Source organism: Sparus aurata, chromosome 17 (genome assembly GCF_900880675.1).
Source record: "Sparus aurata chromosome 17, fSpaAur1.1, whole genome shotgun sequence".
Classification (NCBI taxonomy): Eukaryota; Metazoa; Chordata; class Actinopteri; order Spariformes; family Sparidae; genus Sparus; species Sparus aurata.
In genome coordinates, this window is record NC_044203.1 from 21,976,045 (window position 1) to 21,995,052 (window position 19,008).

Genomic DNA, 19,008 nt, shown 5'->3' on the forward strand with positions numbered 1-19,008 from the left:
TTATTTCGGTAGGAATACTTTTGTCTCACAATTATAAATGCATGACTGCACTTGCACGAGAGTAATTATACTCTGCGGTAATGTTACATTTACTAAACTACTGGTGTTCTCACCCATGGATGCATCATAAAACATCCAGTTCAGACATCCAGTTCATTTGCAGTATGTAGTTTTGGGGAAGACATTTATTGACTGTTTTTTTAAATTTCTAAGTAAACAAACCCTCTTTCTTTTCATGACTGAATAAACAAACTGGCCTTGAAGGACAACACAATTTCATACTGTTTTACTTTGTGTATACGTGGCAGACCCTGCCACCTTTCTAGCCTCAAATAGTGTTCTGGGGATCTTAACAACAGAACAAAAAAAACAAACTATATTTATGATGGCGATGGAGATCTGGGGATATTTCACAAAATAAATTCTGTTTTATTATATATTACTTAACTGTAGAGCAAGCAAGCGTTAGAAATAGAAATAAAATAAGCTTCGTAAATACCAGATAACACGTTCAACAAAACCAGAAATAACACATACATTTTTATTTCATCTTAAAACAGTCCTCAACAACACACATTGACAGCACAACTATAAACTGTGAAATAATGCATATAAACAGCATGGACAGATAATTCCTCTGCTATTAGGAGATTTAGTAATAAAATTCACTACAGCTTCGTCTCTCATGATGAAATAAAACTTGGTGTCTGAATCACAAATTAAACATCACACATTGTTATATTGCTGTTAATTTCATTAACTGCTAAACTCAAAATAAAGGATCATTGTCAGAAATCCACGGCTGGCCTGCAGCTGGTCTGAGACGACCTCGTCCCCAGAGGCAGGGCAGTTTATGATTGACTCTCATCACTGCAACACTTGTGCAGGAGTCTGGTTTACGGATGATCTCGCACCAGTCTGGATAGTCCACAGGTTTAGATTCTCTGTGGGGAGGACCAGAGTAAGAGTAAGTATAATACATCCAAATAATGTTTGGTTTATTTTTGTTTTGGTTGGGAATTTGAATTTACAACAAACTCACTGGTCACAGCATCCGACTCCAAAAGGCTCCATGCAGACACACTGGTAACAGTCACTGGTTATCCAGCTCTCTCCTATCCCGTACATCTGCCCCTTGTGTTCACAGCTCCCTGGAAATACAAAAAAAGTACTTATTGTGACATATACAGCAGTTGACAAATTCCTGCATTAACAGAATTATCCTTTTGATTCAATGTGTACGCTACAAATTTGCACGTTATATTATATTTTCACTGTTACTGATGCATTAAGCAGCATTTACATGTAAATGTTGCAGCAGGTCTGATTTATTTGATTACCTTACATAGCATTATTTAAAACTGGACAATATATACGATATGTACATATTGTTATTGTGATTTGAGACTATATATCGGCTTAAATTTGTGGATATCGTGACATCATGATATGACATAAGTGTTAGTCATTTTACAGGCTGCATTACAGTAAAGTGATGTTGTTTTCAGAACTGCTCTACTTATCTGATACTAACCTTTACCAAGTCATTATATTCACATTACTTATGATTGATTATTGTTATTTTTTTATGAAAGTATTGGTTGTCATCCAAACAATATTGCTGCAATATCAATATTGAGGTGTTTATCGTAGAGGTGTCAAACTACATAAACTGATCACATGTTATGGATGAAAAATCTGACTTTGCAAAGTAATTATAACTCTCAAATAAATGTAGTGAGGTAAAATGTATAACCTGAAATACAGTACACTGAATAAGTATTTATAAGTATTTCATAAGTACTTCAAAAATTGTGTTTAATTATGCTGTACAACTGGAAATATGATTGGATCAGTGATTTGCTCACACACAAATCATTTATACACGCACTGTACCTTTCGTGTTGAAGAAGCACTCTCCACTGTTATACACAGACAAACATGGCACACTGGAGTTCAGCAACAACAGTAAAGCTAAAAGCACTCCTCCTGCCGTGTTTGCCATCTCTGATACACAAAAAAGAAACAGTGCACATATTTAACAACTGCCACCAAAAACAGGACAACCACATGAGATAAAAATCAAAATCTTACCCTTTTTCTGCTGTGTGATATAAAAACCTTCCTTGCAGCTCTTCTTTTTCCACTCCTCTTTCATTCATTCACCCTCTTGTTGTTCCTCTATTCCCTCTTTTCACCTGTTCGGTCTGTGTCTCCTCCTGAACTGATGCTCTCTGGTATTTATACTGACTTAACTCCGCACTCATTTCTGCGTCTTTCTTCGTTGCCGTTTGTCCACCCCCACGTGCCCCCATTCATTAAATACCATTCTATATCTGCACACACACATTATGCAGACACACAAACACACACACACACACACACACACACACACACACACACACACACACACACACACACACAGAAGTATTATTACTACAACGTTCATCATTTGCCTTCTTTTCACTGCTACACAGTAACGGCCCTTGAGTATACAGTGTGCACTCTTTCAGATAACATTTGTCTCAGGGGCTGCTGTTTGACCCTATCAGCAGATCTCACTGGTGACAACATCCATAAGACAAGCAGCCAGTGGCTTATTGTCCTTTACAGGAGCTGGATGTGAGTGAACCCTTGACCCCACGCTAAACATCCACACACGTATACTTATTTTCATTATTCGATTTTTTTTTCTTATATCTATTGACAGTTAATGAAAAGAATTTGAATAGGCCACATTTTATTGTTTTTATTGTTATAATCAGATTTTTAGACAGTGGTGGAAGAATAATCCACAGCTTTACACACTTCAGTGGAAGTAACAGAGTCTAAACCTCTACAATCTATGATATGTATTGCTTTCATTACCAACGAATATGTGTGAAAGGATTTACAACTTGTTTTGAATTATATATTGTCTCACAAACATTTCCGCAAATGATACTGGCATTTTAATACCATTTTATGCCAATGATATAATGATATTATTTAGTGGCGTAATAATGCAAATGTACCATTTCAAAGCAAGAACTTTTAATTATTTTAATTCATTTAACTTTGTAAAGTCTTTCGAATCATATTGGACAGAATTTTAGGAAAGTGTACTAGGGGGCCTTTTAGACATTTATTGCTGGTGCTTCACCCGAATCTTACAATGGTTGGGAAATCCCTGTTTGTTATTCTGGCATCATGTTGGATAAAATGTTTTACACATTGCTGTACAACCCCCCCCCCCCCCCCCAAAAAAAAACAAAAAACTAAACAAAAACACAACAATGGGCAATACTGAGGTCAGCAAAAGTGATTGAGGCCATGTACATACATCAATAAGGCGATAAGATAAGAAATGGCCATAACCTAAATATCCTGACCAGTTGGAGCCTTTTTCAGATACTTCTACTAGTTAGTACTGCATGATATCATGTGTTTTTTTTAATGTCCCTCTAAAATGTATTGAATTAAAGGAGAATCAAATGGAAATGATAAAGTACACGGATAACAAAATGTACTTATTTTCCAGCATTGTCATATTGTATCTAAAAAGAGCTCCAGAGGAATGTTTGTGATAATTGTTTTTCTCTTACAACTGAATATAATCAGATTCAATGATGCACATCAGTTGCTTAATTCCATGTCATATAATTTTGTTAATGAGTCATCAAGCAATTTACATGATTGTGAACATGGTTTTACATGATCCACTGAACCTTAATTCAATTTTCCTATTAAATGTCTCTTTACGTCACTGTGCCTTTTTTTGTTGCTGTCAGGAGCAGAGGAGGGGGCGTGATATTTGAGGGCCTCTCAGTTGAATCGTAGGTTATTTTCGTGCTGGAGGATGGGTTTCATTGTTTTTTCTTCTTTTGCGCTGGGGGTTGTTTGAATAAACCATCCTGAGACCTCTGATAACACGCATGCACACAAACGCACGCACAGATTTGTTTGACACTTAAAGGGAGATTTCGTTGCCCGGGGGCTTACTCTCCTGTTGAGCACACATTCCATTCTAGCCCGCACTGAACTGGATTCTGCAGTGACTCCACTCTTTCTCTCTTCAACGGGTTTAAAATGAAAACCTGAAATTGGTCCTCAGATGTGAGTGCAGGTCAGAGGTCACACACTGATCCCAGGCGCCCTCTAGTGCTGCAACATTCACTGTCCTGAATTTTTTCCTCTCTGTGCTGCACTGGTGTGTCCACAGATTGTCTCAGACGGTTTCTCTGCACCTTGACTCGTTGACAGTTTCCTTAATTGTGGTCAGAATTGTTTTGGCTGTTCACTTTCACAACACGAGGGATCTTGAGTTAACTCTTTAGTGGCCTGGTACTCACCTGACAATGATGTCACACTGATTATGTATGTGTATGATACCTGATTGTTGGCTGCGCTCTACTCTTACATAGTGACTCATTTGAGCAAAAAGTAAAATTATTTACCCACATTAGCGCAACTGTTCTCCCAGCTCCGGCAGGCTTGTGCACATTAGGATGCGACTTATTATGCTTCCTTAGAAAATGGAAGTTTACATTATCAACTGCCCTTTTGAAGAATTCATTGACTGTGAGGGAGGACGTTTAATTAGCCCAAAGCCCAAAAGCATGTTCCCTCTATGTAAAATCAGTTCAACAAAGTATAAAAATAACATATGGAACATGTAGCTCGCCATGTCTGATTCAATAGGACGTGAATCAGAGACGTGGAGACAATAATGAATCTCTGCAGATGACGTTCACACACCGCCAGGTTTTATTTATGTCCTGCATAGATGAAATCAAAGTTGATAAGAAATGTAAAGGAACAGTTCTCCCAGAAATGAAAATTCAGGCATTATCTTCTCACCCCAATGCTGATGGAAAATCTAGTGAAGGTTTGGTGTGCACAAAATTTCAGATTTTGTAACGTTTCTTTCCCCAGTTGTTTTGTCCCTATCTACTTTTTCGGAGACTGCCGCGACGCTGTTTTAAAGTGAAGCTCCAGGAATGTTTTGTGGACCACAAAATTTCCCCGTTCCAGCTGATAAATAAAAAGGGCTCGTCGAGCCAGTTAGACAACATGCGCTGATCTCTTTGCCTGACAGCTGTTATCAGGTTTGGCTTTGTCGTGATCTGTGATGTCAAAATCCAGTGCCAGTAAAACACTTGTTTGCTTATTGAACAGGATACACTGGCATACGTCCTATTGTAAAAGAAAAGACTGCAATTCCTCATCTGTCACTGTTGTTGTAAAGATTATTGTGTATGTGGGTGTGTGTGTGTTTGCGAGAGAGCATGAAAAGAGCAAGTCAACATTGAAAGTTGATATTCAGGTTCACTTTTTATTCAGTATAGAAAGACATTTTTAATAATGAATCAATTTATTGTTAATGTTTCACTTTTTGGGTTCATTTTAACAGTAAAACATATTAATACTAATACTGTATGTTAACACTTTCTTCATAGAAATCAATAAAGAAATTGCAATTAAACTGAGGGAAATCAAGCAAACATTTACAATATTTAGCAATACAAATGCAAAGTTTAGGTTGTATTACCTGAACATCTGTCTATTTTGAAGAGACACAACAAGGGGACAGAAGTCAGTGCCAGACTCTGTAGGAATATGTCTGATATTTAGTTGACAGGATCAAGCACAAGAACAACCGAATATCAAACATATCACACAGCGCCGAGCCGGTCAGAGCCTCAGCAGAGTGGAAAAGCCTGTAACAGACAGGAGAGACAATGCAGTGAGAATAAACAAGGGGGCGACAGACTTACTGCAAACATCGGAGTCAGTCTGCTCATTTCAGACTGAATGTAGGCCACAAATGATACAAGAGAATACGTGAAAGGTGTATGAGATGGTGAGGAAGGACCTGAATGACCCGTCCAACACAAGAGGGACATGACAAGGCCTAGAGGGAGAGAGCCACTAACACAAGGAATCAGAGATCCTGTTGGCATTTGAGAGCACATATCAGTGGCTCTATTTGCTTCAGGACAGGCAGGTTTGATGGCAAACAGTCAGAGAGGCAGGATTCACAAAAAGAAACCTCCACACCTCCACTTGAGCCCTCAAATGCAAATGTACATGCAAATACAAACACAGAGGAAGATACTCACCAGTTCCCTTTTTTCCATACACAGCGTCCCATCAGAAAACACCTTGTTAAAAATCGAGTCAGTGTGTGTGTGTGTGTGCTCTATGATCTGTGTGCATGAGCGAGTGAGCAACCCCTCAGTGGGCCAGCGTTTATATACAGAACCCTGGGAGTTTGGGGGGGGACCACCTGCACTCACTCTTTCACTCAGGGCCCCATCATGTAATTAGGGGCATATTGATCAGCTACCGTGGCCTGCAGCTTTTCCTCCCCACATTAGCCTGATCAATAGATGTGATGTTCATCCTGTGGTGAGCTCCCCTCTCACACACACAAAACACACACACACCGCACATGCAAAGTCAAATAACTTTCAGTTATTAGTTGGTTATCGCCTGCAGGGAGGACAAGCGTAAGACACATGATGGTCAAGTCACTAGTCGTGCCCTGTCACTAATATTTCCTCAGTTCAAACAGTTCAAAATGGATATCCCAAATGAACACCATTACAAATACAGATGTATTAAATAAAGGAAAGAAAACTGGTGTTGCCAGCAGAGTGGAATGACAAAAAACATGCAAAACTTATTGGACACGAGACCGTCCTTTGAATTTTCCAAAGTGTTAGTCTGGCACAGTATCAGAAGATGTTCTGGATATTACCTTTATTCTATATTCATACAGTGGATCCCACAGGGAATCACTTTTTGTGATAACTTACTAACCCAAAACTGACAAGAATCGATGGTAAAGCCTTGTGATGTTTTGATATTTGTCTTTGTCGTTTTTGTTTGTTTTTGGCAGCAGTGAAAAGTTACATGTACTCACTTTATTACAATTTACTGCCAAGGTACTGGGATGTTACTTCCGCACTTTATCTCAACTACATTTCAAGGTCAAATATTAATATACTTGCTTTTTTCACCCCAAGGTAGTACGACCCTAACGAAAATGTTAGAAGTGAATTGACTATTTTCACATGTGAGGTTAAGTTTTAACGTGTGAATTACATGTTAAAATTTAACAATGTAAATTCCGCATTTTCACATGCTATTGGCTATGTTCTACATGTGAACAAAACATTTAACATGAAATAAAATCATGTAATTTCTCATGAGTGATTGTCCTGTTTCCCATTTAGTTTAGAATTTCCACATATGGAAATAATTTATTAAAAACTGTTTTGTGTTTAGAGTTAGATTGTTGGCCTAAAGGGAAAGTTAGACTCTACAGTATCTTCAACCAGAAGGACTAAAACTATAAATATTTAGAAAGTCAAATAAAAGTTTAAGAAAATATAGGATACTTTTGAACAACGATACCAGTTACACACAATTACCAAATGTCAGTCAAACGGATATTGGGTTCTGCCAGTCAATGTAACCTCTGGCTGTCAGGATGACCTCTGGTTGTAAAGATGGCTGGTGATGTTATTATCACTCATCTGTGCGGAGCAGTGTGGGACTGTAACATGTGTTGACTTCACATCATCTGTCCGGCCTGATGGTTAATGAAGAACACAACACTTTTACCTGCAGGTGACTCAGATCAGCAAGAAGTGTAGAATTGTTGTAGCTCTAAAGAAAAAAAACCCAACAAAACAAACATTGTGAGAAAGAGAATTTATTCCGTATCCAGAATACAGCACATAATGCAAAGAGACAGTCAGTATTTGTCTTAACAATGTCATCAGTGACAATTGTGACAGTGGCTATTTGCTATTTTTAAAACAAAGGCACATTACGCTCTATACCTCTGTATGCACACACACACACACACACACACACACACACACACACACACACACACACACACACACACAGATCAGACAGTACATTTCATGAACAGCAGCCCTCGTTCATGACATCAGTCATACCGACTGTCCCCCCTCTGCTGTCTCTCTATCCTCTCGTGGTATGATGCCGACCTTGTGCGCCTATTGGGGCGGAATGATAGTCCTCTGATTGCCTAATTGAGAGCCTGGGGGGAGTATTTTAATCTCCAACAGATGGAGGGCAGTGTGAGGCAAAGTGAGAGATGACAGTGAAAAAACAATAAACTATTAAAAAACTTAATCCTGGGATGAACAACACACGTTTATGATTCAGTTCTGAGTCTTTTTATAGTCCTACATCCTATTGTGCTTTTTGACTCACAAATTGATGGTTTAAAGATAAATCAGAATGATCTAAAATGAGACTTTATTCAGCCGACATATCAATCAGATTGACTGAATCATCTTGACATCAAGAATGCACGCATTAAAACATCCATACCTAATTTTACAATTTATTTATTCAAAACAGCAATGTTCAAGTCCAGCCAAGTTAGGATTTCACATGTGGTCAGTGTGGGAAACATTCTGTACAGAAGACGAGAGAGGGAAAAAAAACATCATTACATGCATTTTTGCACAACAAAATGACCACAAACACAAGCAGAAATATTGTCACAATAATACCAAAACACTGATTATAATCATTGTCAAAAGAATGGAGGGAGTTGCATCTTATCATTAAGAGGGTTATAAAAAAGGAACAACACTGCAAAAAAATACAAACTCTTTACATTTTTCTCTTTGTTGAAGTCTGTGTTTGTAAGAAAGATACAAATGCTTCTTTTTATTATTTGTTGGAAAACCAATAAAAGGCATTAATCATTAATCTAACTTAAACAAATATGATGTAATGAATGTGGAACCTTACAGGAAGTGGATATAATAAAACACACCACATGTCCAGCCAATTGAAACTGCCCTTGAACCCTGTGTTATTTTGATTGATTTTACATGAAAATATCCCAGGAGGACGAAAATATGTAATATGTAATATAATATAACTATCGACAAGAAAAACTTTAAATCTGCTGTCCTAGCATCTGTCTATGAGTCATAAGTGCAGTTCATATCTTTATATCCGATAAAAGATTGCTCTGTATTGTAAGTATTTAAGTTACTAACAATACAGCATGTGAACAACTCAGACATAATATTAAACATTATTATATTAATATTTCATTCAAAACTCACACACCAACAGAAATACATGAGGAAGCTTTGAGCTGGAATACAAACTGCACAGCCTGAGATAAACGTAGTGAGGTTTACAGAAAGTGACAGACAAAGGCTCTGTGATTCTGGGTTCACTCATTGGTAAGTGCTCTTGTCTCTCTCTCTCTCTCTCTCTCTCTCTCTCTCTCTCACACACACACACACACCCTGAGGCAGGGTCACTAAGAAAAAGAGGCGGGCAAGGTTAACAACGGTTATTCAATACCTAGCTCTGTGTTTTCAGCGGTGGAGGTAGAGAGGAGTTTTCTAACAAAAAGAGAAAACAAACACACTCGAAGTACACTAAAGGCCGAAGAGCGTAACGCGCAGATGATGTGCAAGTTAGTGAAACTGAACAGAGAAGCATTTTGAATCAGAATCAGAATCCTTTTATTGTCATCGCACAGTGTACAACGAAATTCTAACAGCATCCAAGTATTCACACAACACAAAAATAGAGTAAAAAGTACAAGGCAGTAGCGTAATATAAGTAGAATAAGATAAATAGATAAATATGTACAGTGTTTCACAATTATTGCACATTGTCCTTGCGTGGTGTGTGCGTGTATGCGTTTCTAAATCTGTTTGTTCTGGTTCTGATGGACCTGTTGCGCCTGCCAGAGGGTAGCAGGTTGAACAGGTGATGTGCAGGATGGGTGCTGTCTCTTATGATTGCCTCAGCGGGATGAATAAATGTCTTTGAGGGAAGGGAGGGGGCATCTGATGATCTTTTGTGCTGCCTTGACCATTCTCTATAGCCTCTTCCTATCTGTCTTTTGTGTCTCTCTCTTCCTGGTTTTAGTGTCATTTTTGTATTTTCTAGGCATTCTAATGTACATTCATTCAAATAATGATTTGCTTTTGTAGGCCTTTATTGACAGACTGCTTTGAGGATCAGCTTTCAGTAGATCTGCTTTTTATTGCTGATAAAAGCACTTGACAACACTATGTGATGTATTGCCCTGTGTGACTCTCCCTCAAACACACACACACAAACACACACACACACACACACACACACACACAGGATTTGAATTAATCGTTATCTGTGTAACCAGAACAGCAGTTACTTCACAACAATGTGTCTGGCAAGCCCCACACCCTGACTACACAATCAAGTTTGTCATGTTGGCCGCATTGTAGCACACTGAGTGTTATTCTGTTAAATTCTTTACTGAAGGAGCGGTGACGGGTGTGGGCACAGTGATGGTGTGTACAAGATTGAGACAACCTGCTACAGCTGATCCACACATGGACACAGTTCAGCAGCACTCTACACAACATATCACAGAAAACCCTCAAAGAAGGCCTGATGTACAGGTTATGTTTTCTGTATCCACTGTACATTGAATGTTACTATAGGGTTATATTAAATAAACACAATAAAACATACAGGGAAAACAAATATTGCATTGGATCTGGTTGACAGATATGCAGTAGAACAAGACCCCTAAAAAGAAAGGGATCAGGACATCCCTTCTTCTGTATTAGCTCTGCCACTTTCAAACAAGAAACTTAAATAAGTTACTTCATAAAGTTGCTTCAGCGTTTCCTTTGAGTTATTTGTGTAAGCTGTCAAACTTTTTCACGTCAAGAACCAATGAGGTGATACAAATTGGACCATGGACCCCCATCTGTTTAAATGCTTTTGGATGTTTTAATACAGAAAGTACATGACACCCATGCCCAAAAAAGTCAATAACAGTCTCTCATTGTGTTACTTATGGATGGACTATATTTTAGCTGGAAGCCCCCTCAGGGATCTCTGGGACCTCCGTTTGAGAACCACTGCTTTACAGGCCTGAAGGAATAAACACTGGTGGACCCGATGTGGTGCTTTTGATCCAAGCATAGTACAATGACTTCAATGGGATTTGATGTACAGGTTTGCAGGGATGGAAGGTAATTAAGAACACTTATTAAAGTACTGTGCTTCAGCGCAACTCTAAGGAATTCAAACGAGTATATCCAAGTTATGATACATTACACGTCCCACATCTGGGGGGAAATATTGCACTTTTTACTCCATTAATGTTATTAACTTTAATTTTCTAGAGCCATTTTTTATTTACATTTTAGTACTTCACTGATTCTTATTTACTCTGACTAGTGCAGTGCCTGTAAGAAAAATGTATTCCTATAGAAAAGTGGGCGGTTTAGTAACTTTTTCATAGATGGCCAAATGAGGCTGTGTTTGAAGGTGGGACGTCAGGGATATTTAGGTTTGTTGTGAAATCCGTTATTCCAAGGTATAATTGGCCGTTTTTGACTATTTTTGATTTTGCCATTATATTTCACCTTAAAAACTATTTACTTGGTGTCATTATTTTCAGCACAACCTCACATGTGTGACTGTACAGTTATTTTTTTATTTTGACATACCGTATTAACACAATAGACATAAAATCACAAAAAACCCATAAAATCTGAGTAGAAAAAGTTAGATTTTTTTAAGGTGAAAACCAAAAAAATGTGTAACAAACAATTTTTTATTACTTATAATGCAAATATAAATTGTTGTTTGCTAAATATGTGCATACATTTTAAAAATGTACAAAGTTATATGTAACTATTTACATTCAAATGCAGGAAATGCTCATTCAGCAGTCTCCTCATTGTCTTGACTCATTAAACAAAAAACTGACTCCACTACACACTAAAAACACTACACCAAACACTACATAACACACTAACTATACACTCCAAACTCCGTCGTTGCCTCTCATTCATCTGCTTCCGTCCCTCCAACAACTTCCTGTTCCTCAACAACCAAACTTGCTGCTTGGACACTTTCTTGACAAAAGCCCGTTTTTACGGTTTCTTCCTGCACCAGACACAAAGCAAACGTGACGGCAATGTTCGCGAAAAAGCGTAGCGGACATTACTTACCCTAAGTCCGGTTTTGGACGTGCCGGTGGGTCCGGTCCGTCGACTCGGGAGGTGGGCCGCGTTGGTGGGCTAGCGGCTAGCAGCTAGCTACACACGAACATCCACAGATTCCGATTCAACTTTGTTGTCCGCGCGTCTCCAGATCTCCTCAGACCCGAACAGACTCGGTCCGGACTCGTTTAGTCTCATTAATCCACAACAGTCAGTTTAGATGCACAGAACAGAACGGGACCGAGCTGCCGGCAAAATCCCGGTCCAGCTCGCGCTACTGCAGGTATAAATCCGCTTCTTTCTTAAGGTGGGGGGTGGCGGTGGGCTCTGCAGTGATTGGCTCTAGTGTGCACTTGGCTACTGTGGTGGCTCCGATGGACAATGCTCTCGGAATTTGTAAAGCATTTATGAAATAATTTATTAACGGTATCATTGCAGTCCAAACAAATGCGAAGTCCCACACCTTTGAACCACGCAGCAGCCATGTTGAAAGTCTCAGTCTTTCTGATCCTGATCCGCAGAGATCTTTGAGGAACACACACATACACAGACAGACAGACAGAGATTCCTTGCTTTTATAGAGAGATGTCTTATACAATTTCTGTACATTATATATATATATATATATATATGTATATATATATATATATATATATATATGTATATATATATTAGGGCTGGGTATCACCAGGTACCTCGCGATACAATACTATCACGATATTTTGCCCACGATAACAATAATATCACGATACAGCGATTCTGCGATAATCGATATATTGCAAGGAATTTCATCCACGATACATCTCGATATCTGTGTCACTGAAGAAATTCAGAATTTATTGACTGCACTGAATCCATTTCACAGGAATTACAAAACATTGTCAATCAATTTCACATGAATGACAGCCAAGTAAACAAAGAGTATATTGCACAGTGTCTCTTCTTAACACACACACTGACTACAACTATCATTAAATATCTATATGTGTGGGTTTCAGAGCTACTTAAACCATTTTTTTTATTTCATTTGGTTGTATACCTATGTTTGAATAAAGATAAAGCTGTCCTCCGAAGAGGGGTGGTGGTGGTGGGCCAAAAAAAAAAAAAGAAAACATTTATTTATTTTTATTTTTTATTTTTTTTACATTTTTAAATATCGATATTTGGCACCAGTGTATCGATAACGTACCTCAAGACGAAATATCGTGATATATCGTAGTCTCGATATTTTTGCACACCCCTATATATATATATATCTGTAGTTTGACATTTCTATTAGAAGGAACAACTGTAATAAACGTTTACATTATTTCCCTCCTTATTTCTGATTTGCCACCTGTAATTACTTTGCAGAGCTATGGAATATGCTCATCCTAAAAACGGTTTAAAGCATTTTATAGATAAGCTACACAACTGACTTCATATACAACAATTAATATACTGCACCTTATCACCATCAGTTAATCCTTCTGCACCTTTACTCAAAGTAAAAAAAAATTATTTGTAATTGTGGCATTTATACTTTTACTAGCGTCACCACTGACTGCTTGCTGGTAAGAAATACCAAATGTCTTCAAATGGAAGAGATTTATGTTGAATGGTCATGACAATTTATTGGAAAATGTTTTATTCCAAGTTCGATTCTTGACAAGATACTTTGACTTTAAGAACAAGAGTTGCTTTACAGCTGTGTATTTATTTAATTTGAGCCATAAATCCAAACTGAATTATGCCAGACAATCACTGTTGCTGAATACATTAAGCAGAGGACAAGCTTTTTCTTCTCACATTGATTTTCAGTAACATACTTGAGTGAACTCTTGACCCTAACGGCATAAACTATTTGCATTGTGACAACCTGTTTATACAAAACATTTCTCACACATACTGTACAAAATATATCTTCATTCTTCATCAAGTTGTTGCATAAAAATAAATAGCAGACTGAAAAGAAATATATTCATCCCACTGAGCAGGTGTGAAACCTGAAGAGTCAAATGTTAGGTTCCTACTCGTGCAAAATGTGACAGCGACCCAGTAAAACAATGTCCTGGACTGTGTTTTTGTTTAACAGATGAAGTTTTGTTAGAGTGTCTCTACTTAGGAGCCTCTGCTTTAGGTTCCTCTGCTTTAGGTTCCTCTGCTTTTGGAGCCTCTGCTTTGGGTTCCTCTGCTTTAGGTTCCTCCGGTTTCGGAGCCTCTGCTTTAGCTTCCTCTGGTTTCGGAGCCTCTGCTTTGGGTTCCTCTGGTTTCGGAGCCTCTGCTTTGGGTTCCTCTGCTTTAGGTTCCTCCGGTTTCGGAGCCTCTGCTTTAGGTTCCTCCGGTTTCGGAGCCTCTGCTTTGGGTTCCTCTGCTTTTGGTTCATCCGGTTTCTGAGCCTCTGGTTTAGGCTCCTCTTTTGGGGCCTCCTTACCTTCACACAAGTTGCTTTAAGCAAACAGTAGAAAATGAGGTGAATGCATAGATATAATGATTGATGATCAACACACTTTGCAGAAATATGAATTTATTAAAAGTCTGGTAAAGTAGTAACCTTACCCCGCTTGGGCGTCCTTTTTCAAATGGTCACAGACTGAGCTCCGTGCTGCCAGTTGACTTTTCAGTGTTTCCACTTCTGTTTTCCAGTTGCTCTCCTCTTTCCCCGTTTCAGCTGCAGGTTTTAGAAAATTACAAGGGGAAATCGAAGTGTGTCACCAATTAAAATCGTTTTTTTTTTTTAGCCAGAAGAGAAACAAATTAAAATGCATTTGAACCAGTATGTGCTTGATTGCATCGCCTCTTTCAATAAATGTATACGCGACACATGACCATGAGGCCTATATATCAGCACCTACCTTTGAGATTATTCAGTTCTGACTCGACCGCTGCCAGCTCATCTTGTACAGCTTTCTGCAAGTGGAAGAGAGAATTCTCAGCTACACAAACCTGAGTTCGTCCTGAATCCATACATCTTTAACTTTGATGCAGCAACTTCCTCCAAAATAACATTTCTTTCATAGCATTTATCAGAGTTACAAGATTATCTTTCTAGCCCCTTAAATCTTGTTGATTCCTCGGACATTACCATTGCACTGGAGGACTCTTTTAAGGATGATGTTTCATTGGATGATCTGAGGAACTCTGGTTAATGAAGGGAGGTGAATGGGAAGAGAACGACCGATTGGTATCTAAATGCAGATTCCAAAAATAACCACACATAGCTACAGTGTGATACATTACCGACTTGCTCCTCAGTCGTCTGATTGTTGGACACAGCAGAAGAACATTTGCTAATGCACTTTTTTTTTGCATTGTATACTCTAGCAAAAACAATATCTATACATATTTTAGCACAGGAACAGTCAAACCCAGAGACGTGAGGGGATGGATTATATCTCTCGTGTAATAAATGTGTATTTTTTCCCTGAAAGAATAACATCATTGAGAAAAAGAATTGGGTAGGGAGGGTAAAGGAAATCAGCGTGTGACCCCATAAAGGTGAAGGCCTGCCATAAGCAGAGGCTTTGGATTTCCATCATTCAAGCAACACATGACAATGGGAGAAAATCTGCATTCTTGAGAGTTTTTTCAAGCCTGCAGGCCTTTTAGTCGGCCTTTTAGTCTGCTCTAACAGTGGAAAAAAAAAGGCCTGGCAGGTGCCGATGATGTGTTGTTCCTGAACAGGTGAAACAGGTTATGCGTGTTGTGTTTTGATCATGGCCACAGGGGGCCCCACTCAGTCAAATCTCAAAGACAGAGATTACATCGCAAAAAAAACATTCCAGTGTTGTGCTGCCATTGTATAAAGTAATTCAGTTCTTTTCCTGATCACCGATGTTTACCGGCCCCCTCATGTCTCCCAGGTGTACGGCTCTATCACATGGTTTCCTCTCTCTCATTTATGCTCACCTTGGCACTGTCGCACGCGTCCACGCCGCCCTTCGCCCCGTCTGTTTTGGTCCGGAGCTCGTCCGCCTCTTTCTCCAGCTCCGTCAGCTCAGTATGGGTCGTCTTCATCAGATTCTCAGTCTCCGCCAGCTCTCGTGTGTACTCTCCCAGCACATCGTTGGTCACCCGCAGCTTGACATTCTCGAAATCTTCCTTCTTGATCTCCCTGTTGCTCTCCTTTTCCCGGATTTTCATGACACCCAGCAAAGCCGCAGACAGGACTAGAGACACAGGGAGGATCACCTGCACCTTCATGCTTTGCGGGAGCTGTGAGCCTTCTCTGTTGGCGGAGGGGAGGAAACGTGTCCTTAATGAGGTCTGGCTCTTCTACAGGTGTCACAGCACAACTTCCCTCACTTCCATGTGAGAGTCGGAGTCAGCAGGAGTGCACAGCCGCAATCGTCACACCTCTGTGCCAAGGGCAACCAAACATGGAAGCTGGCTAACCTGCGCGTCTGGATTGGACACATGCTCAGGTGTGTCGGGGTTGAGCGCAGAGGAGAGGACACGCCCTGTTCTGTTCTGACGGACAGGTTGACCCTGCAGACCCTGTTATGTGCTGCTAACCTGTATCAAACTCCTCTCTAACACACCACATATGAAGGCAGATAAGCAGGCTGGAATGTTTAAAATCTGTGTGGATATACAGGACAGATTTACGGTGAGCCCGAAATCAACATTTCGGATACCGAAATACTTTTTCTGAAATGTCATGTTTTCTAAAATGTTGTTGTGTTTTCTGAGATGTTGTTGTGTTTTGACCCACAGAGCCACCGTACCAAACCAGCGCTCCTATGACAGCCCTGCTACATTTTAGCCAGTGACAAAATATTGGCATAACGCACACATCTCATTTTAGTGCACCATCTGAATGAACTCTATAGTTTTAGAGTGTTCAAATAGTCAGTTATATGTATATATTTTTTCACTGGCCAAAGTGCTGCACGACTGCAGAAGCTCAAGTTTTCTATGGTGGCCCAGAGGGTCAAAACACAAAGACATTTAAGGAAACTAAACAATGTATATATCTAAGCATGTATACCTATATAAGTCAAACTGAATGAACTCTATAGTTTTAAAGTGTTCAAATAGGTTACTGACCCTGTTTTATACATTTTGTAAAAAAAAAAAAAAGCCCAAAATGTAGCCGTACTAAAGGAGCTCTGGCTAGTATGGTGGCCCTGAGGGTCAAAACCAAACAACAGTTAAAAGACAAAATCAATTTTCATAAAACACACCAACATGTTCCTCAATCTGAACTTTCATTGTGTTTTGAGGAAATGTTGTGTTTGCTGAAATGTTGATGTGTTTTGTGAAATGTGTTTTGTGAAATGTGTTTTTTGAATTGTCATGTTTTCTGAAATGTTGTTGTTATTTTGACCCACAGTACCAAACCGCAGCTCTTATGACCGCCCTGCTTTATTTTCCACCAGTGACTAAATATTGGCACAATGCAATCATCTCATTTTAACAGTCCAAAAGGATGGAGTTAATTTAGTTTGACATGAATGAACTTGAATATAAGTTTACATTTCATATAGGTGACTGTTAAATTTAGTAACAGTAGTAGAGGACGTATTCAGGTATTTCTCATGCGTAAAAACGTGTAGCAGTACACCACAGTTAAAGCAACATTATAGCATTATTTACAAAATGATAGGCCCCTATCAGAGTATTATATTGTAATATAGCCTACTTTGTTTCATTAGCACATTATTTATGATGTGCATTAAAGTAAGCAGCATGTTAATGATGATAGATAGATAGATAGATAGATAGATAGATAGATGCTGTATGATGTCGGTTTTATATATAGGTGGTAGCCTAGTTGTTGTTTTTTTTATATGTATCATTATCACTATTCTGGATGTGTGATGTAACTATAGTTCTCGAATAAATGCAATGGAGTAAATGTAGGGAAGCTTCGGCAACAACACGAAAGTGAAGGTGTGCCTGCTCAGACCACAAGCGTGTCACAGGTGGTAGCAGGTGGATGGTCCCGCCCAGCTTGTTGAGCAGGTAGAGCAGCTTCCCGAGGCATAGTTGCCACGCACGGTCGCACCTGCAGAGCGCCGGAGAGGTAACCTACACCCGGAATGAGCAACAAGTGACCGGCAGCCGTCTCCACCAGTTGCCCCCCCGTCGTCGTCCTTCTTCATCTCAACCACGATGAAGATCGCCATTATCATAACCGGCCTGAGTGTGGCCGTGACGGTCGTGCTCATCTCCCAGGTCTTGCGCCAGGAGTACAATCTTCATCACACGAAAACCCGCATGTTGGAGGAGTCGGCGGCTATGCGGACGAAGGAGGAAACCATCGTCAAAATAAAGAACAAAATGAAGGAAGTTAAGACGGCGCTGACGTTCCTCAACACCAAGGTGACCGAGCTGAAGAAGCAGAAGGCGGATGATAAAACTCGAGGAGAGGAACTCGAGAAAAATCTGCAGACCTGTAACACTGAAAAGGTAAGTGACAATGTTTGTCCTGCTGCACAGCTACATTAACTCTGACCTCTGCATGTCAGCATCAACATGTCCTTTACATGTAAGTTTTATGTATTAGGTGTACCTTTATCCTCCTCACTCATTCATCTCATTGCTGACAAATACTTTCACCTGCGCCCTGAATAGACAGATGCTGAGAAGAAGAAGACAGAGACCACAGAGGCCATAGCTAAGCTCAAAGGTAAGGCAGCCTTTTGTTCCACCTGTCAGCTCTGGGCAAATAGTAAAAGTGTAGCCTGCACTGATATTGACCCACTCGAAACTGATCCACATCCAGGAGAATGTGACAAGGTTATTTATTATTTTACATCTCAATCAGGCTTTTGATTGGCCTTTTAAAGGAAAATGATAAATTGAAGCTGCTGAGACGTCTCACACAGTCTATACAGGCCACCGAAGAAGCCACGCAACGAGATACTCTGGAATAACTTCCTTGTATTCAATTCGAACGTGCAGACAGTGTTGGAAAAGTTGCCAAAATTCATACATAAGTACTGTATATGGGTCAACTTATTACTTGCCTGCCTGATTGACATATATTTTAAAATGTTAGTTTTAAAGCAGACTT

At 39.4% G+C, this 19,008-nt stretch overlaps 2 protein-coding genes across 2 annotated transcripts; both read right to left on the reverse strand.

The window, feature by feature from the left end:
- Window positions 1-484: 484 nt before the first annotated feature.
- On the reverse strand, window positions 485-2,301 carry LOC115567836 (prostate-associated microseminoprotein-like). Its single transcript, XM_030394684.1, has 4 exons — window positions 2,095-2,301; window positions 1,897-2,007; window positions 1,043-1,151; window positions 485-944 (listed from the first exon to the last, which is right to left on the reverse strand). Exons 1-4 carry the CDS (start codon window positions 2,156-2,158, stop codon window positions 770-772), a joined length of 459 nt encoding a protein of 152 aa, XP_030250544.1. The 5' UTR covers window positions 2,159-2,301; the 3' UTR covers window positions 485-769.
- An 11,317-nt stretch (window positions 2,302-13,618) lies between these two features.
- Window positions 13,619-16,393, reverse strand: LOC115567983 (pollen-specific leucine-rich repeat extensin-like protein 1). The gene is made up of 4 exons (XM_030394967.1): window positions 15,897-16,393; window positions 14,843-14,897; window positions 14,547-14,658; window positions 13,619-14,435 (listed from the first exon to the last, which is right to left on the reverse strand). The coding sequence occupies exons 1-4, from the start codon at window positions 16,188-16,190 to the stop codon at window positions 14,105-14,107; spliced, it is 792 nt and encodes a 263-aa protein (XP_030250827.1). The 5' UTR covers window positions 16,191-16,393; the 3' UTR covers window positions 13,619-14,104.
- Window positions 16,394-19,008: the final 2,615 nt, after the last annotated feature.

Coding starts and splice junctions, on each gene's coding strand:
- LOC115567983 (XM_030394967.1), bottom strand. CDS start 16,190: ATGAAGGTGCAGGTGATCCTCCCTGTGTCTCTAGTCCTGTCTGCGGCT. Junction 14,898..15,896: donor ACGCGTGCGACAGTGCCAAG/GTGAGCATAAAT, acceptor TTCCACTTGCAG/AAAGCTGTACAAGATGAGCT. Junction 14,659..14,842: donor AGAACTGAATAATCTCAAAG/GTAGGTGCTGAT, acceptor TAAAACCTGCAG/CTGAAACGGGGAAAGAGGAG.
- LOC115567836 (XM_030394684.1), bottom strand. CDS start 2,158: ATGAAAGAGGAGTGGAAAAAGAAGAGCTGCAAGGAAGGTTTTTATATC. Junction 2,008..2,094: donor TATCACACAGCAGAAAAAGG/GTAAGATTTTGA, acceptor TTTGTGTATCAG/AGATGGCAAACACGGCAGGA. Junction 1,152..1,896: donor GTGCTTCTTCAACACGAAAG/GTACAGTGCGTG, acceptor TTGTATTTCCAG/GGAGCTGTGAACACAAGGGG.